The sequence below is a fragment of the Eucyclogobius newberryi genome, unplaced genomic scaffold, assembly GCF_026437365.1.
Source record: "Eucyclogobius newberryi isolate DKJ021-1_F unplaced genomic scaffold, fEucNew1.0.hap1 SCAF_16, whole genome shotgun sequence".
NCBI lineage: Eukaryota > Metazoa > Chordata > Actinopteri > Gobiiformes > Gobiidae > Eucyclogobius > Eucyclogobius newberryi.
Genome location: NW_027315790.1, coordinates 19,950,989 through 19,974,376, shown reverse-complemented (window position 1 = coordinate 19,974,376; position 23,388 = coordinate 19,950,989). Strand labels below are relative to the sequence as shown.

At 40.8% G+C, this 23,388-nt stretch overlaps 2 protein-coding genes and 1 long non-coding RNA gene across 4 annotated transcripts in view; 2 read left to right on the top strand and 1 right to left on the bottom strand.

The window, feature by feature from the left end:
* Positions 1 to 1,350: 1,350 nt before the first annotated feature.
* On the top strand, positions 1,351 to 9,096 carry gmpr (guanosine monophosphate reductase). The gene is made up of 9 exons (XM_072447828.1): positions 1,351 to 1,675; positions 3,493 to 3,612; positions 3,745 to 3,828; positions 4,273 to 4,446; positions 4,517 to 4,598; positions 7,413 to 7,519; positions 7,642 to 7,684; positions 7,767 to 7,926; positions 8,545 to 9,096. Exons 1-9 carry the CDS (start codon positions 1,589 to 1,591, stop codon positions 8,723 to 8,725), a joined length of 1,038 nt encoding a protein of 345 aa, XP_072303929.1. The 5' UTR covers positions 1,351 to 1,588; the 3' UTR covers positions 8,726 to 9,096.
* A 1,313-nt stretch (positions 9,097 to 10,409) lies between these two features.
* Positions 10,410 to 11,277, top strand: LOC140361918 (uncharacterized). The gene is made up of 2 exons (XR_011927037.1): positions 10,410 to 10,750; positions 10,808 to 11,277. It is a non-coding gene; the product is annotated as an uncharacterized lncRNA (long non-coding RNA).
* A 623-nt stretch (positions 11,278 to 11,900) lies between these two features.
* The window catches only part of atxn1a (ataxin 1a), an 82,600-nt gene continuing 71,112 nt past the window's right edge, over positions 11,901 to 23,388 (bottom strand). For both annotated transcript variants that reach the window (XM_072447826.1, XM_072447827.1), the window contains 2 exons: positions 17,251 to 19,149; positions 11,901 to 15,815 (listed from right to left, as the gene is read on the bottom strand). In XM_072447826.1, coding sequence (XP_072303927.1) covers positions 15,333 to 15,815; positions 17,251 to 18,870 — 2,103 coding nt within the window. In that variant the 5' untranslated portion in view covers positions 18,871 to 19,149 and the 3' untranslated portion in view covers positions 11,901 to 15,332. The remainder of the gene's footprint in view (positions 15,816 to 17,250; positions 19,150 to 23,388) is intronic.

Below are 23,388 nucleotides of genomic sequence, written 5' to 3'. Positions count from 1 at the left end.
CAAAGGGGATCACCAGGAGAGTTAAAAATGACACTTTTGCTTAATCTAAAAACGTTCTAAGAGAACAAAGACACATGTCTGTCACAAATTTGTTTATGTATATGATATTTTGTTATTTTATGATTATTTTGAGCTATTGTACATTGTAAAAGTAAAACTGTTTCCTGTAACAACAGAGAGCATGACATGGACATTGACAAATGTTTGTCTTTGTTACAGGTAGAAATAAATAACAATGAAAATACACTTTGAGGCTCACATTTGAAGTGTGCAACATAGACAAAACCTCCCATTTCCCAACAAGGGATGGAGGGGAAAAATAATAAAGTTAAAAATAAATAAATAAATAATAGATCCACTGCAAGACGTTGGCCTCATGGCAGAGCAATAGTTTGCCCCAGGTCAGCCTTGAAAAAGAGGTCTCGATCTCAGTGGGCTCTTTTCAGAAACGTCCACTAAAGGTCGTTTGCCCCTCTGAATTTAGCCTCTACCTGGAGAAAAGAGGGGAATAATGACATGTATGACGTCACACTTTCACTTTGACCTTTCACACTCTTGGAGCTACATCTGGGGCACAAAGGCTGAGTCTGGTTGTGATCCTCGGTCTGACCCATCGTGTCTGACCCGTGCACACAGTCCAGCCTCTTATCTGAGCTTTTATGGCGACTGTTATCTTTGGAACAGAGCGACGTGCACAGACTGGAGCAGCATGTGGTAACTTGCAGAAAAATGATGCGTTTTCAAACTTTTCCTGTAATTGCAATATAGTTTTATCATTTTGAATGCCTGGGTGCTATATCTTAAGATTCAAGAGGCCGCTGGAGTTGGTTTTAAAGGGGTTTAATGAGCTCTTATGGAAACAATGAGATCAAAGTTTATTCATCAAATGGAGCAATAGTTGCCAGGAGACCGCTCTGTTCATGTTCCTTATGTAAGCCGCCTCTGGTCCTTTTGTCTGTGCTGACATCTACTGGCACAAGTGTGTAGTGCATCACATACTCCTGAGAAATAGCCTACTACAGCCATAGGTCATCTTTTTTATTATTGTTATTCATTGTTTTTATTAAAGGGTCTTTTTAGGCCCTTTTGCAGGATGGATTGACTTTGAAATATGATGTATATCCATTATTTTTGCCTTTACACAAGTCTGTTTAGGGCAGCTTTCTCTCTCCCTCTCTTGTTGGTACAATGGATCCAGTTCATCCTCTTCTCTCCTGTGATGCCCGGTCCAACAGTAATGCCCGGACTGGACAGCAGGTGTGCTCTTTCACACTGCAGCAGAGGCACTGCAGCAGTGACAGCCTGGCGTGTGTGCCAGCCTGGACACTGCTGCTGCTGCTGCTGCTGCTGCTGCCACTCTGCTCCAGGAGACACGAGAGGAGGGAGAGAGGAGTCCAGGCCCAAATACAGTCATGGGGGCCGGGGCGAGGCAGGGCTCCCCTTTGGTATAAATACGCTGGCCGTCTGGAGGTTCGGGTTTGGTGGTTGTGGTTTGGGACCACTGACCACTTCTGCTGCTGTAGTGCTCAGGGGAGTTGCCTCTGCATCATCTTCAGCCTGGTCTTCATCCTTCCTCTGGAGCGCCAAGATGCCTCGTGTGGACGCGGATCTCAAACTGGACTTCAAAGATGTGCTCTTCAGACCCAAGAGGAGCAGCTTGAAGAGCCGCTCAGAGGTCAGAACTCCAACAGTACTTGGTTTAAACTAAAAAAGCTGATTCACCACAGCAGTCTGTGTGACACTGGAGGCGCTTCCGTCTCCTTTGAAGAGGGACGTGACTGACTAACCCTTCACATGGACATTATTCCAGTGAGGAGGCTGAACTGAACAGCTTAACGTATCGATGTATAGAGGATGCACCAAGCTCCCATATTCATTCACTATGATGCATTCTTAGTGGAACTGCCTTTACAGGTGGTGAACAATACTGTAATAGTGTGATGACCTTCCTAAAGGAGACAGAGGGACACTGCTGTAGGTCAAAAGGTTTTGATCACAAACTTACAGCAAGTGTGTCACTCGCTCGCAATGTTTTATCATTTATGATTTTGTATGTTAATGTTTGCGCTTTCAAGTTCACCAAACATTGTAATTTACTGTTCTAACGCTTTGTAAACAAGCTGTCCCTGGATCACGACCACGGGGAAAGGCCAAGTGGAGTTGGTGGCAACATGAGACGTGGGCGCATTCTCAGAAACCTGTTTAAATATAGAGCAGTGTGTTACAGTGTAGAGCACATTCCACGCGCAACGCAGATATCTGGACAATGTTACATATTTAAATACACAGATAAGAGTCAACCAGAAAGAACACACTGTGATGTAATGATATACTTAAATACTGGAGTAAACAGCATGCCAACATTGTCCAGACTGGTTATCATAGGATTTGCTGTAGTCCCACATCAGTGAGTGCGTCCAGTTTGAAAATGTTTATCTCAGACAGAATAGAATGAGATAAGTGACTCTTATTATGTCAGCGTGTGGTGATTATCATATTTATATTCAGAATTTGACGTACCACATATCTTCATAACTTTTAATAATCACATGTGCACCTTGTAACTTTTCTGGTGATGTTATTTCAGGAATATTCCCAACTATGGCATTAAACACTTATATCAACCATTGATAACAACATGTAGTTATGTTGTAATCCTTTAAAAACATACATGCTTACCTCTCCACAGAGCTGACTTGTGACACCTACTTGTCTCCATGGAAATAGATCATTTTAATGCCATACTGTGAACTAGGCAAAGCAATAACATATCTGGTGCAACTTTAACAATTTATATGAAATCATCAAATGTAAAGTTAACTTAAGTCACAGTCAGAATATTGCACTAGAGGAAGTTAGTATTGATTTATTTGAAGTGCCTGACTAACTACTTGATAAAGCCATTCTTTTCCCTTTTGGCATTAAGGCATACAATTAATAAAACAAACTCAGCAATTTTTTGCAAAATTACCAGGCAAAAAAAAATAGAATTCTAATAGGTTGTGTTCACGTGACATCACAAAATGCAGATGTTTCTTGAAATACAATGAGTTTAGGTCTAGTCACTAAGACAAATCATCAAGTATAACATTTGTGAATTATTTTTCATGGCAAAGACCAATGCAACAAACATAAAATCCCCCTATCTGAAGTTATATCATCACATTCTAAACACAATCTATTCTAGTATCAGCTTGCTGTACATGATTTAGAACATCCTCATTTTAATGGCGTAAAAGATAAACATCAGCTGATACCATTTGACTCTCAATATCCATTTCCTGAACACAAAGAAGAAAAACTTTGAACCAAGGCCATTTAATACAAAAATAACCAAGCCACATGCTTTCAATGACATTTGCATTAAAAAACCCAAACATACAGTAGCATTGATCAATAGAAATGACAGAATCTCAGTCTCGATGCAAATTTGATTGATTGCACAGCAGTATTATTATATTAGCGCGGATAAAACCTGCTTTTATTCTCCAGGTGGACCTCACAAGGACTTACACATTCCGTAACTCCAAACAGACGTACACTGGGATCCCCATCATCGCTGCCAACATGGACACCACCGGCACGTTTGAGATGGCGCAGGTTCTCAGCAAAGTGAGTCGAAAATAACACACACACACACACACACACACACAGAAAATAACAGGATGAACTATTCTGGGATGCTGATTAGGGAAAACATCTCTCATAATGCATTGCTGTTATCTCTGTCTCTCCTGCCTGCAGCACACTCTCTTCACAGCTATTCACAAACACTACACAGCAGAAGAGTGGAAGACTTTCGCTGATAAACATCCAGATTGCATTGAGGTACGTGCTTTTTGCGACTCAATATTTTCTGTTGTGGTGTGCACGGTGGCAAAGGCGGTTAGCGCTCTTGCCTCCCAAGAAGGAGATCGTGGGTTCGATTCCCGGACCAGACCAACATCACATGATCTCTCTGGGAGGAGTCTGCATGTTCTCCCCGTGTTACCGTGGGTTCTCTCCGGGTTCTCCGGCTTCCTCCCACCGTCCAAAGACATGCATGTGTTAGGCAAAATTGGTGACTCTAAATTGGCCCTAGTGAATGAATGTGAGTGTGAACTGTCTGTAATGTCTATGTCTCTGTGTTGGCCCTGCGACAAGTTGGCCACTGTCCAGGGTGTAACCCGCCTAAGGCCCGAAGTCACTGGGATAGGAAAGGGAACAAGCGGTAGAAAATGGATGGATGGATGGAATATTTTCAGCCTTCTTTTTAATTGTGTAACTTCTTAGCATTTAGCAGCCAGTTCTGGGAGTGGAAAAGCCGACTTTGAGAAGCTTTGTGCCATTCTCGAAGCTGTTCCTGCCATCAAATACATCTGTCTGGATGTGGCCAATGGCTACTCCGAGTACTTTGTAGAGTATGTGAAAACCGTCAGAGACAAGTTCCCCAAACACACCATCATGGTACGAGAACCTCCCGCTGTTCTTCGTGTTGTTCTTGATATGAAGAGTGATGGTTGTCGTGTGTTTTCAGGCTGGTAACGTAGTGACAGGAGAAATGGTGGAGGAGCTGATCCTAACTGGGGCTGACATAATCAAAGTAGGGATTGGTCCAGGTCTGTATGCGTTAAATGAATATTGAAGTTACCGTACTTCATACATAAAGGCTGCACTGACTTTTCTGGAGGAGCTACGCCTAAAATGCTATTTAATGAATATTTGCGATTTCTCTGAGAAACATTGCCATTAGATTTACGATTTATCTTTTGATAGTAGGATTCTGTTCAATGTTCATGTTTTAAACGTCCAGGAGCATTTACATTTGAGAGAAGACTGAAGAATAACCTGATACATTAAAACAAGAAGAATCACACACATTTTCAGAACGTGTTTGCAGAAGTTTAAACTACAGCGTTAGTAGGTTTTGTACAAATATGAACAGGATATTTTGTTGTTTGCAAAGGACATTAGTTTAGGTTTTGCAATTTGCTAATAAGACACAACTTTGAGGCAACTAGAGGCAAAATGTAGGAAATGGTTGAATTTCAATGATTAACTGACATTTTTATTTAACCTTTATTATGATTATTATTATGATGATGATGATTATTATAATACGTTGTATTTTACTACAGTATATTTATATAGTGCTTTTCCACCTACAAGGCACTCAAAGCGCTTTATTTAACCAGGAGAGTGCCATTGCAATTAAAAACCTCTTGTACAAAGGAGTCCTGTCCAAGAGGCAGCAACGTTTAACAGTTAATAAACAAACCACATTAAAATAACACACATTATGCAAAACATTAGCACATTATGGATGCCGTCTCTCTTAAAGGCATTTAAAGACGTGAACTCAGTACGTTTCCAGTCTTTCTGCAACATATTCCAAGCAGAAGGAGCTGAGTGGACAAAGGCTTTCCTCCACAGTTCTGTGCAGGCGAATGGAACAGAGAGCAACAGCTGATCGTTTGATCATGAGGACTATGAGTCCACACTTCTCTGTGTGATTAAAGCACAAATGTACGGAAGCAGTAATCAAAACCTTTCCTTGTAAATAAATGAGTACCAATGTCCTTGTCTCCTAGTGGCCAGAGAAAGCCATCACAAGTCACAGTGATGTGTCATGGCTCTACAGTAATGAACCTCAGAGAAGAGTGATAAACCGTGTCCACCATTTGAAGACATGAAGAGGAAGCATTTATATAAAAATAATCACCATAATCTAACACAGATTAAAAAAAAAAAAAGTGGCAGTAACAAGGCGCTTTTTTACTTCAAAAGAAATACACAATTTATTACGGAAGAAAAAAAACAAGTTTTTCCATGTGTGGTTTAAAAGTGGGGGAGTCATCAAGGTATTTATATTCATGAAGCACACCATTAGTTTTGTCAGCATTGAAGAGTTTTAACTGACAAAGTGAATGCTGGACAGCTACAAGAGCTTTCTGCAGGGTTTCAGTGGCCTGAGCACGAGATGATCCAAAGCAGTAAATAACGTGTCATCAGCATAAAACGACATGTTAGACATTTTGACCCAAGTCATTGATGTACAAGATAAATGGGAGGTGCCCCAAAACTTGACCCTGTGGCACCCCCATTGGACAAAACCCCTCATATTTAATGCATTGAGTCCTGTTAATCAGATCCTTTGAGAACCATGCGACTACACGCTAAGTTTACAGCATTGTGTCAAAAGCTTTTGGCAGATCTATAAAAAGCAAAGCACAGTATTGTTTCTTATCAAGCACCACAATAATATCATTTACCACTTCATAGTAGCCGTGATAATACTGTGCTTTTTTCTGAAGCTTAATTGAAATTTGGAGAGGATGTGATTTGAGTTCTCTTTCAACTGATCACAAACAAACAAGAGAGTCCAGAATTTTTTGAGTTTGACGTTGGCCTTTAATTAGTCAGAACTGCTGGATCGTCTCGTTTTAACAGAGGTGGAACAAACGCTCATGTTTTGACTGAAAGGTTAAAAATATTTGAAAGTGGCTCTGCTATAAAATCTTCAGAAAGTAAGACTCTATCAAATCTGGTCCAGGGGGATTTCAGAGCCTTATCCACTTCATGGACAGTAAAAGGTGGAAAATTAAAAAGCTCTCCAGAAAGCACTGGGGATGTTGCACAAGGATTTATTGAGTAAGATGAAAAAGTACTCATTAAAGCAATTAGAGACCCCAGTTCTTTCATATACTGGGACGGATCTTTAAAAATAAAATAATGTAGGAAGAACCTGACAGATTTTATTCACAGAAAGAGACTTAATCACTTTCCAGAATTTCTGTGGACCATTTAGGGACAAAAAATATGTTCAAGCTGTTTAAAAACAGACCAATGGAATAATCTAATTGCTTTCCTTGTCCCATGCTCTGTTTCTGCCAGTTCTGGTGAAAAGCAATGATGTGGTGGAATCCAAATGCTGATGGTTTTAAGTCTTAACAACCAAATCTGATCGATGATAAAGTATGTAATATATCTGTAGATAAAATGAGCAAGTATTGTGAGCGCAACATTTCTGTATTTGTCCAGTAAAAGCTCAGGATTTTGTTTTCATAAAAATGCTCCATCATAATCTATTAAATAAACAAATGCAGGACAACACAATAGTAAATGTCTTTAAACCAGGCTCTGACATCACTCACTTTTATCGGAGTTGTTCACATTTGACAAAACCATCTTGCTTTTTCATATTTTGTAATATTCTGTGATTAAGCACAGAACCAAGGACAGGTTCAGATCTGTGGAGGTTTAGCAATAAAACACCCGCAAATGAAAAAAAAAGCAAGGTAGATAAGGTTAATAACATACTGTGAAACAATCCAGACAAAAAACAAGGAGAGAAACAGGTGGCTGACCCTCCACCAGAAATGTGACATAGTGCACCTGTAACTAAATGCATAATAAACGTGTATCTGCTGCAGGTTCTGTGTGCACAACAAGGATAAAGACTGGAGTGGGCTATCCTCAGCTCAGTGCAGTCATCGAGTGTGCAGACTCAGCTCATGGTCTCAAAGGACATATCATTTCTGTAAGCAACTGCTGCCTTGCATACTAACCACACCATCTGCTTTCACCGCAAGTACCGCTGAGTGTCCACCAGAGGGCGTCATTGTCTATTACAGGCTCATGTGTTTCCTCTTCTCTCTTAAGGACGGGGGCTGCAGTTGTCCTGGAGATGTAGCTAAAGCATTTGGTACATAATTGAAACATATTTCCTTTGACTCTGTTGCCATTGATGTGTCATAGTGATTGTATGTTGTGTGACGTAATTTCAGGTGCAGGGGCAGACTTTGTGATGATGGGGGGAATGCTGGCAGGACACGACCAGTGCACCGGAGAGGTCATCGAGAAGGACGGCAAGAAGTTCAAAATGTTCTACGGCATGAGCTCGGACACAGCCATGAAGAAATACGTGGGAGGGGTCGCTGAATACAGGTGACCAAAGGAAACAAAAACTTTACGCACACAGATCAGGCATAATATATGTACCTGCATGTGTTTTTATTGATCATGTCACTGTGCATTTCTTATAGTCATAATGTTGGCCTGTTTGGTGGTCAGTAGAGGTGGTGGATATATTGTCTACATCAGGGGTTCACAAACCTTTCAGAACTTAAATATGATGATTTCCACTGTCAAAACATTATTTTATTTATTTATGACATTAATTTCAGTAGTTTATCTGTAAAAAAGGCACTATTCACTCCCATTTCTCAAGATTAACTCTCTACATGCTTTATTTTTTCTGCTGTTGTGAATATAATCATTTAAATTCCATCCCAAAATAACTCGTTGACTCATAAAAATGATGAGTGCACCACATTGTGAGGCTTCTTCAAATCTGTTAAGAGGAACAGCAGTGCAAGGGAACGTTACTATTAATAGTAGAAGGATACAGGCTCTAATTAAAGGTCAAACATTCTTCTACAACACCAAATTTGAAAAGAAAACTAGAACAAAAAGATGTTCACACACGACCCAAGTAATATTGACACATTTGACCATGGAAACGTCTTCTCTCACCATTGCACGTGTGTTCTCTTTATCCCGCAGAGCGTCAGAAGGCAGAACAGTGCAGGTCCCGTATAAGGGCGATGTGGAGGACACCATCCGGGACGTGCTGGGAGGCCTGCGCTCCACCTGCACATATGTGGGAGCGGCCAAACTCAAGGAACTCAGCCGAAGGACCACTTTCATCCGCGTCACACAGCAGTCCAGCCAAATGTTCAGCTAGTGGGCCCAGCATGCCTTATACACCAACAAATTATGCATAGTGACGATATTAAAGTCTGAATGTGGCGTTAGATGGAGGTGTTTTAAGGCCACGCGTTCAATCTCAGGAAATCCCCATCAGAAGTTGCCTGATCTGCTCGTCTGTCGTCACATTCACCTGTCACGTTCATGTAAAAGTACTGAATTACAGGATGTTTGTATGTCAAAGTAAGCCATTCATGTAAACAAATACCTGAACTGTATCGAGACATCGTGACAGTGCTGCTATCTGTTCCAATAGCTGGAAACATGGAACTCTTTATGCAAGACCCAGTGCGCTTCAAAGTGTCACTGGAAAAAAAATTGCAATAAATGCATGCCGGATCTACTGCTGAAGTGTGGGTGTGTCGGGTCTTCTGTGATGAAGTGTGCGTCTGCTGTGGTCTTAGTTTGAGCCCTGTTTAGTTCTGACGTACACATGGTCTTTTTCTAGTCCTGGTCCAGTCAAGGTTTAGTTTCTGGTTTAGTCCCTGTTAAGCCCCAGTGTGAATACTGTATGTTGACTAGGTTTGGTTAAGAAAATTAGAGTCAAATTTAATATATATATATATATATATATATATATATATAACTATATATATATAACTATATATATATATATATATATATATATATGTATAACTATATATATATAACTATATATATATATATATAACTATATATATATATATATATATATATATATATAACTATATATATATATATATAACTATATATATATATATATATATATAACTATATATATATATATATATATATATATATATATATATATAACTATATATATATATATATATAACTATATGGGCAATTCACCTTTGAAACACATTTTCAAACATAAAATCCACAAAACATACGATAGCTATATAATATCTTATGGATCTTATTTCTATTATATCTTATTTCAACTGGAAACAACTTCCCCTCTGAGAATAAACAAAATTAAAAGTTGATGGAAAGTAGATAATAAGAAATACTCCAGTTACTGTGATTGACTAGATGTTTTGTGTAATTGTACTTTTTGAGAAACCTACATTTAAAATCAAGGGAAGTCCTAAATTGTTCAAATCCACGGTTGTCTCACTGTTGTATCTGCTCATTCCTACACCTACAAACCCACACATCTGCACTGCTTCACTTGCATTACGTAGTAGAAAATACTACTTTGAGGAATAACTAGTTACTTTTACTTAATTTACATTTTGACAGCAGAACTTCTAACTGGGAACATAAGTACTGTACTTAAGTACAGATTTTCAGTCCTCTTTCCACCACTGGCCGATACAACTGTAGGAAAACCTCATTTTGTTTATGCTGACAGAGAAGACCTTAAACTTTGCGTCAGTTTTTATCGTTTTATCAGTTATTATCGTGAAACTGGCCCAGCAATTACAGACATTATCCACAAGGCAAAGTCACAAAACCTCAGCCCTAATTATTGTAATCTTTTGTTAAGTAAAGGCCACACAATTTATGAATGATGGCTATAATTCTCCAATTGTTGTTTTTTTTGTCTAGTGGGTCTAGTGTCAGTGTTATCCACTTGAGAATCTGAATCTTGTGTTGCGGGTTGGTAAAAGCCTCCTTGGCCAGTCGAAGAACGTTTGTGTCAGTGTGATCAGATTACAAAAGAAAACTCATTTACTCCAGATATGTCAAGGTTTCATTTCGTTTTCAAAGAGGTGCATTTGTACAGATGTCATATACACACACCAACAGGGGGTCTCCGATGCTCCAAAGCAAAGGGGTGGTGAGACACAGGGACTTGGTGAGTACAATATAGTACAAACACATTGACCAGGAGCTGCAGTGAGCGCCCCCTGCTGGCCACGCTGTCTCCATTCCCGTGTCACTCAGTCCAGTCCAGTGTCGCAGGTGAGCAGGGGAACATGTCTTTACAGCCGAGCGTTCGCAACAAGGAACCATCCACGTGAGCACGTCCGAAACACTAGCCCCGCCCATTCCGTGGCAGTGGGCAGAGTCAAAGGTCACGGCTGTCCTCTGCTGAAGTGTTTTTGTGTTTTGTCGCCTTGCAGAGCGGCAGGCCCAAAGTTTCAAAGTTCACCGAAGAGCGATCCAAGCCATCTCCAGCATAATACAGAGAGTATCATAATAATAATTTATAGTTATTGTCAATATGTCATTAGTTAATCATATCAATTTATATGTAAGAAATGTACATATCTTATAACCCATATCAAACAGCCCACCATGTAAATTGATTGGGGTGACACTAAACAGTTAAGTGAGCCTCTACAATTTCTTCTTTCTGCCTGAGTTGGTTATCCAGCGCTATGGACATTTAACAAGAAAAACAAAGAAAAGATATAAAGGAATCCTGATCAAATTCTGTTCACTTTTAAAACAACAAAGTGCCAAAAGAACACATCCTTTTTGCAAAAAGAAAAGTACAAACATCAATAGCACACATGCTTTTTCAGACAAAAAGTCACAAGCTCACTCACCACATTCATTTATTTGTCAAGTTTGTGCAAGAAGCCAATTTTTATAAAAGAACATTAGCAGTGTTTCCTACAGTGAGGAAGCTTGTCTATAACTCAACAATGACACATTCGAGATGGTTTTCAGTCCCCTGACATTATAATGAGTGCTACAAGGAGACTAAAAACCAGATAGAAAGCTTCTGCACCAAAAAAGTAATGCAAACAAAAACAGGAGGTTTGCTCGTGCACTGTTAATGCACCGCAAATGCACTGCAAAGCCAAACTGTGCCAATTCACTCCAAATTGCAAATGTGAACAAGATTGTACAAAACGGCACAGTCTGATTTCGTGCTGGAGAAAATATCCCACAAACCTGACTAAAGAATAGGGATGAATTCCATGGGAAATTCCTAAAAAAAGGACCAAGGAACCACCCAACACCTCGGCCCGTTGGACCCAAGAACGCGCCAAGTGAGATGGAGCACAGACAGAGAAACACACGGTTGCAGGGCAGGTGATGTGCAAAACTAAGCCCCCCCTCTCCAATATCCCCCCTTTTTTCATTCTCTGTCTGTTTTTGAATGAATGTTACCCCTAGGCAGGGTATCAGTCAGAGCCACCAAAGCCCGTCCTAGGATTTTTAGAAAGTGCTGAAATTATCAAGTCTTTTACAAGTACTTACATGTGCATCTCTGTTGGTGTATTGATTTTTTAATTTTTTTTTTGTCTTTTTACATGTTTTTACTTTTTTATAAAAAGTGGTCCCCACACGCAATGAGGTTATTTTTTTCTGCACGCGTCACCTTCAACCTTTTGGGGGTCACGGTTTTGAGCGCACAGATGATTATAGGAGAAAACACACACTATGGATCACAGTCGTACACATTTAGGTTGGTGCATACACACAGACACACACAGGCACATTTAAGCAGGCTGGGACGGGACGGGGGGGAACTCAGACAAACAAGACGACTCCGGACAAGCACTTTCAGGGGTTAGACGCTGGAGTCTGCTACATACACTTGGCACGGCAAGACGAGGAGGGACAAAATGATAATATTGCACATTGTCTCGAACATTTTGGGTGAAAAATGGGTTTGGGATGTTTCTAAAAATACAATAACTTAAACATCTAAAAGGTGTATACCCGTAGACAGTTAAAATAGAGGACACAGCAGCTGAAACTGAAAACTTTTGAGAACAAATCATGACAGTAAAAATGCCATTTACTAACAGTGTTTTGAGGTATTAACATTCTCTGATAGAAGCTCATCCTACGTCTGAAAATGTGGATATTTGGGTTGTTTGTAGGTACAGTAGGACTTTTTTCAGGCGCAATCAAGTACTAGGCCATGGTCCGCTATTTGAACTGTCTACGCTCCTCCCCTTCCTCCAGCGGATTGCATGTGGTCTCTTATTGGGGATGTGGTGAGTGGTGGGGATGGGCAGTACAGTCAGGTAGCTAACGGTTGTCTTTTGAGGGTTTCAGTGATTGCTTGGCCTTTAGCATGAGGTGCTTTCTTGAGGCTGGCTGTACCTGAAGATAAAAATTTGAAGATTGACGAGGTTACTGCGCGGAGGCACACTTGAGCAACACACGAGGTTCAGCAAGTTGTGTGATTGTAGTTACTGCATATATACGAGACTCCCTGAAATTCTACTACTACTACTACTACTACTGCAATTCCAGAATGATTTATTGTGTAAGCTCATTTGTGTACTTTTCTGTGAGGAGATTTTGGTTTTCCTGCAAAAGGAGATTATTATTCAATGTTTATTGCAGAACTTGAGTGGAATGTGCCTGAATAATATTATGAAAATATTGCTTTCTAAAGTAACCTAAATGACAGCTTTGGCTAGTTCTTAAATTATTTTGAATTTGATGATAAAATGGTTGGAAATATTTGTTTCTAAATGAGGGTTTGTTAGGTGGGGAGACACAAAGGTGGACAACCGCGCGATACACACGCATTCGCTTATTTACTTACTGCTCAACGGTACAAGGAAGAAGATACAAAAATGTGGTGACACAAAACCCTGTTGCATTACAAAAATAAAGCAAAATGTATGAGACTTTAAACAAACTCATTCATCTAACACCTATGGGGTGCAAAATTTCCCATTTCTAAAAGCAAACCTCCAACATGAAGAAAACTCAACCACTATTTTTCACATCTTCACCTTCAACCAGCAACCATTTGATAACCAAACGATACCAGAAGCACTTGGCACTGAACGACGTACTATCACGCACAACATCATTAATCACCATTACTAACCATCAACAATTATTTAAATATCAATCAATTATGTATGAGCAATCAAATTTTATTTTTTGTTTTGTGAGTCAGCAGAAATATTGTGTTTTGAAATACATTAAATGAATATGGCTTTTCAGATGCATTTCTTAGTGAAGAAAACATGGTTCTTTTTGCATATCTACTTTAATATATTTGTATTTACTGCTGCAATGAGATGCAACTCACTCACTACTGTTCCCAATATTTCCTGATTCTTACATTTGAAGGCAGTTCCAGACAAAACCTCAACTCCAACTGCATTCTGGGGAAAAAAAACACCTTAGGTTACGTCATCTCTCGCGCTCGCCTTTCATTCAAGACGCTGACCTAGTCTTGTGCAAAACCAAACTAGCACATCTCATGAGGTAACTGCTACATCTTAGCAAAGCAGGGTTTTAGTTGGCCAAAAGCACAAGTGGCCCCTGTCAAAAACTGAACCAGACCCCCGAAACACAGACGTTTGCTTTGAAAGTCAGAACGTGTAAACAATCTTCCTAAAAAATCCTTTCACTCACACAAAATCTGCGTTCTTTGTCCATCGTGTTACTGGTCTAGGACTCCGTTCAGGACAGGGCCATTTAAAAAAAATTAAAAAATAAAAGTTACTACTGAACTCCATCCTCCTGACAATGTGCAAACTGCATGATTCTCTTAAGTAAAAGATTCTACATATCGAAACACTGGACATTTAGAATCAAATGTTTTTATATTATATTCTTTACATACTCCCAGTCACACAGGCAGAAACACAACAGAGGACATCCTTTTAGCACATCCTGTTAGTGCCTTCTGTTAGCATTGTCAGTCCGCAAGTGTCTTATGAGTTATTATCGAATGGCTTTTATATGTTTACACTGTGTGGACAGACACCAACAAGCACAACACGTTATGCCACCCATCAATTCTAGTGGCCTACAACCTTCAATGGGGCGTCATTATAAGCAACCCTCACACCAGCTCCCAAACTCTTAAGTCACATTCCAACATGTTTTTCTTCTATTCAAACATTCTTAAAGCCATTGTCACTTTGTCAATAACAGTCGACTCAATGGGATTCCTCTCTTTACAAATCCCTTTCTTTGAGATCCCTTGGCACTTCTGCTCACACATTTTTCCCACATTCACCAAAAATGAGCCTTCAATTTTTCTCCAAAGACTTTCCAAAGTGCTGTTGCAACTCTCTACCCATTACTCGCGTAAAGACAAAAGAAATCTAATAACATACAGTACTGTGTAAATAAAGACATCAATAAAGTGTGGACTGCGCAGTGACGTGATGATAGGCAAGTCGTTTCTGTCTTGATTTCCCTTGCAGCCATTATTGATAAAAACACACTGTAGTAACATTGGTTATGATGACAGTGGTGCGTGCCATCCCAGTGTGGTGTGAGTATTTAGATAACTCTTATGTTCAATCGAGAAGTATAACAACCTCTGAATTGAATGAACTGACAATCATTTTAGAACTATGGGAAGGATAAAGAGTGAAAAAACAAAACCAGTATTTCTTTTGTGTGGCACACTGGTGCAAACTAATGGTTGTACATCTGTTTACATGTATCACCATCATCCTCACATAAATAAAGGGTAGTGTCAGGATAAAATGCTAGATTCAAATAATTTGCTGTATTAAATCCAATTCGGAAAGAAGCTTTGGGGAGTTTTGAGAATGCACCAGTGCACCACACACCATTAATCCCACTCATTGCTTTTGATATAGAAATCTTCTAAACAAATTGTTTTTTTATTTTAACATTTTCTGTTAAGTCAATTAAACATTAAGTGGACATTTTTCCTTTAAAGTCTCCATGCTGCTGTGCGCTCCTCACTTGCCAATGTTGGACCTCCCTTCGATGCTGACTTTGACTTCATGAGGAATGAAGTTGGGTTTGGGCAGAGTGACAGGCGGCTCCTCCTCCGATCGCTCCACTTTGCGACCCTCCGGAGCAGACCACCTCCTCTTCCTGCCACTGGACGGCCTCCTGGAACCATCCTCGCCTTGGCCTTGTCTCTCTCCGAACACGACCTCCCCATTTACGACATTCCCGCTGCTCCCTCTCTGGTTGATTCCGTTCTCCTTCTGGCCTGAGCAGTGGTTTGGGTGCTTGAGAGGCAGGGTGGCGAGCTCGCTGGGTTTCTTTACAGAGCCGTTCCTTACGTTTTTTAAGGTAAGAGAGATACAGACGTCGCCCACAGATAGTTTAGTGCAAGGCAATTCCAGAAGCTGAGTCGTCCGATCGGGGCAACACGAAGACCAGCCCTGGCCAAAGACAAAGAAGGGATACTCGACCAGGACTTCCACATTCACCTACAAGACAGGAAAAACTCAATCGTAATTCACACATTAAACATTCGTGCATCAAGTCGTTCATTACGTTCAATCCAAACATATGACGGCTACTGATTGAAATCACTGGGATCTGGGATAAGCAAATACTCATTATAATTACCACATGAAAGGCGCAGCACAAGATCAAACTTACACTACTTATATTGTAACGTCAAGGTAAAAGCTGACAGCTCCATCAGGACTCTTCTTCTCTTCTTCACTTTGAGCCCTTTCTTCTCATGTAAAGATTGTATACATTTGATCTTTGACAACCAACACTTAAAAAAGCTAGAATTTTGACATTTTGACAACATCCCTCGACTTAAAAGGAAACATGTAAAATCTACTTTTATAAGCTTTCAACCATGTTATAATGGTTTTCTGACATAATTAACTTGAGTTGGTTCATGCATGTTTGAATAATCCTGTATTGTCCTGCATTTGACTTACTCCCTATCTCTGCCACTAAGCCATTAATTTTTTTAACAATAAAAGCACATGAAAATCCACAGTAAAACATCACTATTAAGCGTCCTCTCAGTTCTATAGAGTTTTAAACAGGAAGTCAATGGACATGGGTATTTCTATTATCAAGCAATTTAAAATCAACATTGCAGTTTACCAAAAAAACACATTATGTCTGTTTTAACGCCTTTTCACATTACTTCCATGTAATTTAAAACAAGATTTTCCCTGTTACAGTAGTTGTTGAAGGGGCTGGAGATAAGCATAAAGACAGCATAACAGTGTAGGTGGCCAAAGATGAACATGAAATGTGGGTTAGAATAATTCAAATCAATACTGAACAGTTTTCGACATCAAGTGCCAAGGAATATTTTCCCTCCTGTATTATGTAATCTTTCATTTCATTTCTCTCCTCCACTTCTCCTCTGAGGCTGAACTCAAAGTTAGAAGCGCCTCTCAGAAAGAGTAAGTGAAGGGCCACTGGGGGAGTACAAAAGAGAAGCTCAAGTCTTTGAACGATGGTCAGCTTTTGTGGGATACACTATCAAAGAGGGGCCGCGGGCGGAGAGAGGCTGGAGATGTGCAGAGTGGGCGGACAAGATACAGCGAAGTCAGATGAAATGCATTAAGAGGACTTTAACATGAGGCCTCAAAGACACTGCTCACGATCTGTGCATGTCAGAGTGTATGTGTGCTTGCACTTCTTTATGTGTGTATTTGTTCATCAAGAATGTACTTAATGCTGGGTCTGTTCAAATACATATTTATAAGAACACACATATGGTTACTGTGAATGTTCTAAAACCTAAAAAAGGTTCTGAAAAATATGTACTTTGAGAGGTAGAAAAATAAAGCCCATGGACATGGACATAAACTCAACCTTACTTTCAACAAAAAGGATCTTTAACTTGTATTTGATATGTTTATTAAAGTATATTACAGTTCTCACCTGTGCTCGGTGTTCACCCACAGCAAACTGTACCACAGCGAGGTTGGGTGAGGTTCGGCTGCCCTCGATGCGCTCCACGGTGGAGGAGTCGATCTTGAGTTCACTGCTGATCTCTGCACTCTGGATGAAGTCCTCCGTCTTCAGTTCCTCTACGCGTTTCAGCTCCCCGTCTGCCAGCTGGATGATGGAGCCCTTTATGAAATACGGAGGCAGCGCGTGGGGCAGAGATGCGTTGGATGCAGCGGCAGGAGGAGGAGGGCCAGAAGAAGTGACCAGTCCTGGAGAGGCAGGGAGGATGGGGAGGTGTAGCTGTCCCTGAACTACAGCACCGGCAGCAGCCTGGTACAAGCCTGCGTGTGAATACAGAGGCTCTGCCTTGGTGGAGAAAAGTGCAGCCTGAGTGGATGAGGCGACCTGGGACGTGTCCAGAGAAGTGACTGCCCCGCTCACAGGGATGATGACAGGCTGGGCACCAGGAATGAGCAAGTGTTGGGGCAGACAGTGCTGAGCCCCCGCGATGTAGCCGATGATGGACGGCTGGGGATAGGGCAAGCCCAGGGACAGTGGTTCTGTGGAGCTGTGTGTCGTCTGGATCACAGTCTGTGTCGGCCTAGGACTGTCCACACTAGGAGGGGGAGGAGCCGGGAAAGTAAACGTGCTGCTGGACGACGAGGGGGTCCTGACCGGTTTACCTGAAACAATGCTACCTCTTTCCATATGTGAGTGCTTATCAGGGCTCGCTCTGTGGCTATTGGGCATAAGCATACTGGATATTCTGTGCCCTGAAGGATCATGGGTAGTGTAGTCTGACGACACGTGTGCACGTGAATGGGCTTCGTATGAGTCCCGCAACTTGTTCCCAGACCTTGACTCAAACCGTTTCCCCCGTTCAAGCTCTCCATTATGCAGCTCTCGAGTTCTAGAACCCCCTTCATTCTTTCGCTGGGGCCCGTCTGCATACTGCAACAAGACTTGAGACATGCCATGCCCCAGTGCATGCTGGGAGTGCAGTGAATGGGGCGTATGGTGAGCACCTCCTTGGTGGTGTGCAGAAGGGACTGTTCGGTGATGTAAGAGGTGTGGTGCAACAGAGTCTGTGGAGGGCGGGGGCATGGAGGTGCGAGAGGCGGAGGAGCGCTCTGGTTTGGTATGTGTTGTCTCTGTGTGGGTAAGGGAGGGTCTCTCTGTGTGGGAGGGTCTCTGGGGTGGGGGCGTAGGAGGGGTAAATATTTGGGAGGGGACATAGCCAGGGTACGACGTGGCGTACGGGGAGGTGATGAACTGCAGGTTTGGAGGCAGTTGTGGGTAATGGAGCGTCCCTCCAGCGGTGCTTTGGGCAGATGTGTAGAGTGTGGAGAGTGATGAGACTGGCCTGACTGAGGAAGAGCAGGGAAAAGAGTCTGTGCTGGAGGAGAGGGGCTTGTATTCAGACTGAGAGGTGCTCCGATTCAACCCTTCACTGTGGCCACCAATAAGCCACGGCAGGCTCTCTGAGCGGGGAACGTCACTAGGGGGTGCCATAATGGGGGATGAGTACCGGTCAGATGGTAATGTGCAGGCAGGAATGTCCCTCTTCTTTGGGGGTAAACATTCTTTACTTCGTTCCTGGTTGGACTTCATATTGATGTCAGCTCCACTCTCAAAAGCCTGATGCAATTCTTTTCACTTGTCTTGTCTTAATTGATTATTCGGGCTTGTCTCTTTGTTAGGTCTGTAACAGGGTTTGGGTTGGTTGCTGGGTGGTCTTTAGTGATTGTTGGGTGTGGTCTGAGTATTGTCGAGGGAGAGGATCATGACATCACACCTGCTGCTGTCGCCCTTAGCGACGGGCCGAGTGTGCCACTCTTCATGTGGAATCATTTCCCTTCAACAGGAAGTCTGCCCGCACATGGAGAAATCCTGCAACACACACACAAGCCGGATGTCAGGAAAATAAATAATGGCAACAATGGTCTATAATGACAACAGATCCAAGTCTTTCCACAACGGTTTTCACACCCATAATATATAGTTACATCGGTTAACAAAGACAAATAATATTGACAAGCTGAGGCTTTATTCTATCTGCAACACAAAGATATAGTCTAGTTTACTTTATTCTGAGCATGTGGAATCTGACATTGGCATTCAGAAGTCTAAGACACTCCCCTGTCCCAGGGTATGTAGTACAACATTTACATTGTTGAACCATCTGTTAAAGAGAATCCTACTGCAGAATATGAAGAGCTTGGAGAGAATCCCATAAATTATGTACAAGCACAAGCTCTACTCCGAACGCACTCCTCTGTGGTTAGACTCTCATAGACATTAATTTGTGCTGACGGATTCTCTTTTCCTCAAGTTTACACACAAATAAATCAAACTATTTTTGAAAGTGGGTCAAGTATTATTTACGTACTCACAGTCTACAAATGTACAGTATATGTGTGAAGTTAGCACAACTCTAAAGGGCAAATAAATTCTCTGTCATTGTGTGAAATTAGCAGAATATAGTCATTTATACTCAAACATGCCTTGTGTGTGCTATCACGTTCATTAGCATGAAAGTCACTGGTTAAAATATTTTGGCTTGTATGCAAATGTGTGTAGGCATAGGAATTTGCATGCATTTGTACGGCCACCCATGTGTTTTATGATATATGCAAACATTAATCTAATCTCACACTCTTACTATGTGCACATGTACTTGATAGTACAGATCATTCAGGATCAGAGGAAGCAATGTTTATATAAATTCAGAATTCCATCTTTTTAGTCATGAGGAACTAAGGAGCTGAGGCCTAGATTGTCTGAAAAAAAGACGAAGCTGGGATGATTTTAAAAATGTGTTGAATTTATTGATCTGGCATTTTTGGCATCCATTACTCAGCATCAGCAGCAGCAGCAGCAGCAGCAGCAGCAGCAGCAGCAGCAGCAGCTTTCTTCAGGAAAAATTACCTCATTGACAATGTTTCCTATTCGGTAAATACAAGGCAACGACAATCCATAGGAAAAGAAGGCTGCTACATACTGATAGCACAAGTGATAGTAAAATCTACGAGCTTTCTCAGATCACAGAAATGTCAGATCAGCTGTCAGGCTCTACTTATCCCACAGAGGACAGCGCTGAAGGCTTTTATCTCAGGCTCAGGCACTTCACTCGGTTCTAAGGAGAGATATTGTACTTATGAGATGTAAGAGGATACATTCAGGGCAGTAATGTTACCGTTTATCAGTGAGGGATTAGGTATGTTAGCACCTGTAGTACATCCTAGCTCGGCGAGACTAACCTCTCTTCAAATGTTTTTTACTGATTCAATCACAGTTGCTTATTTAGTTTAGTTTAATATTTATTAACACTTCAAAGGAAAACATGATCTGTTCCAGATTTAGCAACTGCCACTTTCCATCTCAAATGTCTCTCTCAAATATCCTTGTACTATTCCAAACAAAATGCACAACTTCTTACACATTTACACCATTTACAAATAGCTTATTACTGCTTCTTGGTCCATTGTGGCGTTTTTTCTTTCTTTTTACTTCTTAAAGCAGAAATAAGTAACTCTGGTGATAGAGATTCCCCTGCAGCTCCCTTGTGAACATACATAGGAAATACATATGAATATTGAAAATACATCACAATAGGCAGTATTATCATATACAAAAGCACCTCACATGGCCAAACATAAAAAAAGAGCCAGGGTTTCTCAGGAGAGTTGTCTTCGGGTCGATGTTGGCAAATGTTAAAAGCTAGTTTTCAGCCCAGAGACAGCAGGGGGCAACGGCGGACTCTTCAAACGCACCGAAAATACATATTCAACCACCACAGGGACTTACAAAGACGTTCAATAAGGTGAAAATGTCACTCAGTTCTGCTTTAAGTCTCCATGTTTGTTTTGGCACAAACCGACCATTTGTTTCTCTGTCTGGTTCATCCGCCTGTCAGCCACACCCATTAAATACTATACGTCGCTGTAAAGTTTAGGAAAAGCGTGTAGTCTGCTGATCAGGCAATGTATATCCAGTTTATATTCTGTCTGGAGCACTAGGGAAGACAGACTATATAGGGCTATCGAATATAACCAACATCAAAATATAGATAGTACATATTAGGTAAAATGGTGAATCTAATTGCTCTTAGTGTCAGAACAGTGAATGGTCTTTGACAACTTTGCTCCTGTGTGCAGTCTTAAAGCTAGGGTACACAACTTTTGTATATCCCCCCAAAGAGTATATTGTAAAAGCAGTACTTGAGACAAAAATGAGACCACTGTGTGCAGCCCGCAAAGCCACAGCCAAAAAACTTCTGGTTCTAGAAGTGTGAAAATGAGGTACTCCATCTTTAATTTCAGGTCAAATGTACAGTTAATGTTAATGGATTATGCTTAAAGTTCTCAATTAGTCCAATGAATAATCCAGGTAAAGCAGGAAAGATAGTAAAAGCGCTATGGGAATCACACAAGCCCCTGACCTACATTAGCAGAAAAGAGCGTATTCTTCCTTCACTGACACACACCGCTAGTGAAAAGAGCTGTCACCTGAATCTTGCTGAGTTTGTAGTGTGTGGCGGCGAAGGGGGTAGATCGGATCACCTGAAACCCAATCACTGTGCCCTCCATGTGCTTCAGTCTCTCACACACACTGCACAATGACTCACTTCTCCAAGTCTAATCTCCAGAGAATGACCAGGGACAATCACTGAAGGCCATTTACCATTGTACAGCCACCGTCCAAACACCCAGTATCAACTAACCTCTGTGTAACTCATAAAGGATTTACAGGAATATGATGTAATGTCAAACGCTGTTGTTTCTGTTACACTTTTTACAGGTTAATCCCATCGTTGTTTGACAGATGGAGGTTAAGTGTCGATGTGTCAAAAGGTACATTTTCTGTAATGGGTAAGTTACACAGTTTTTTCTGCGCCCAAAGGATCAGCCAAGGTCTAAAGTACAAGTACAAAGTAAAGTCTGAAGCTATAACTTGTATAACATTAGCACTAGATGGAGTGAACGTCTTTCATCAAAATCTATTCACATGAAAAAACTACATCTGACCAGAGGAGATCAGAGGTAAGAAATAATTGGTGGTTGTTAGGGATGTCAAGATTATATGGTTAATCAATAATCGTGAATATGCAGTCACAATACAAACAAAATAATAATAATAGTGAAAATTATACCGTGTAAAGTGTTTAAGTAACAAAACACAAGAATAATTTAACTTTTAACTAGTATTTTGATTTGTTGCAAGTACATTTTGTGATCAGAGGTAGATTTGAGTGAGTAGTGTGTAATGACAGTTCATAATAGTTTTGTAACTTGTTCTGAGCTATGGAGGCATTTTGATAAATAAAGACATAAAACAGCAACTTCATTACTTTAACAATTGTCCAATTTTTACATCACAAGTACCCAGGGCTATTTTCAAAAGACAAACACAAACAGAAGCCTGAACAAGAAAACATTCCAGTATGAGTATTTATGCACATATTGTGGACCTAGTCATAATCATAATGGCAATCAACGGGATAAGAGCAGCGTGTTGCGTTCTCTCTCTCTAAATATAGAGGAGAGGACGCTGCTGTGTGGAACCAGTGTTTGTGCACACATAAGACCTGTTGGAGCTGCAGTGTGAACATGCACACGTAACAGGCCCGTCTCAAGCTACAGAAACTAAAGTAAACTACAAACGATAGCAACAAAACCACAGTATTTATGCCGTTTTGATAATGTTGATTAAGCTCAGGGGCTAAAGTGGGACGGAACGGTCAGGAACGCAGCTGAATAAATGTAGGACAGATATGTTTAGGGCCATACTGTGGAACATTCATGACAAAACAATAACATCTCCATGGAGACAAGGAGATGGTAGACACGAGAAGATAAAATGAATGCATGAATGAATGAATGAAACTGGTAACCCTGTAGTTTATCTGTACAAACATGTTCTGACAGGAATACATGTGATTCTTGTAGTTTGTCAGTTCATATTTCTGTATTTTTGTCAATTATCCTGGAAGCGTTTTACTGTGCAATAAATAAATCCAATTATTAAAAATTAATCTCAAACCTTATCGTAATGACAATACTTTTCAGCCCTATTTCTGTTCAAAACAACAGTTGCAATATTTTTCAATCCAGATATTGAGTATTCATG

What these genes read in the sequence shown, in the direction of transcription:
- gmpr (XM_072447828.1), top strand. Translation starts at nt 1,589, where the DNA reads ATGCCTCGTGTGGACGCGGATCTCAAACTGGACTTCAAAGATGTGCTC. An exon ending in AACATCCAGATTGCATTGAG is followed by an intron (nt 3,829 to 4,272) that starts GTACGTGCTTTT and finishes GTAACTTCTTAG; the next exon opens with CATTTAGCAGCCAGTTCTGG. An exon ending in AGATGTAGCTAAAGCATTTG is followed by an intron (nt 7,685 to 7,766) that starts GTACATAATTGA and finishes ACGTAATTTCAG; the next exon opens with GTGCAGGGGCAGACTTTGTG.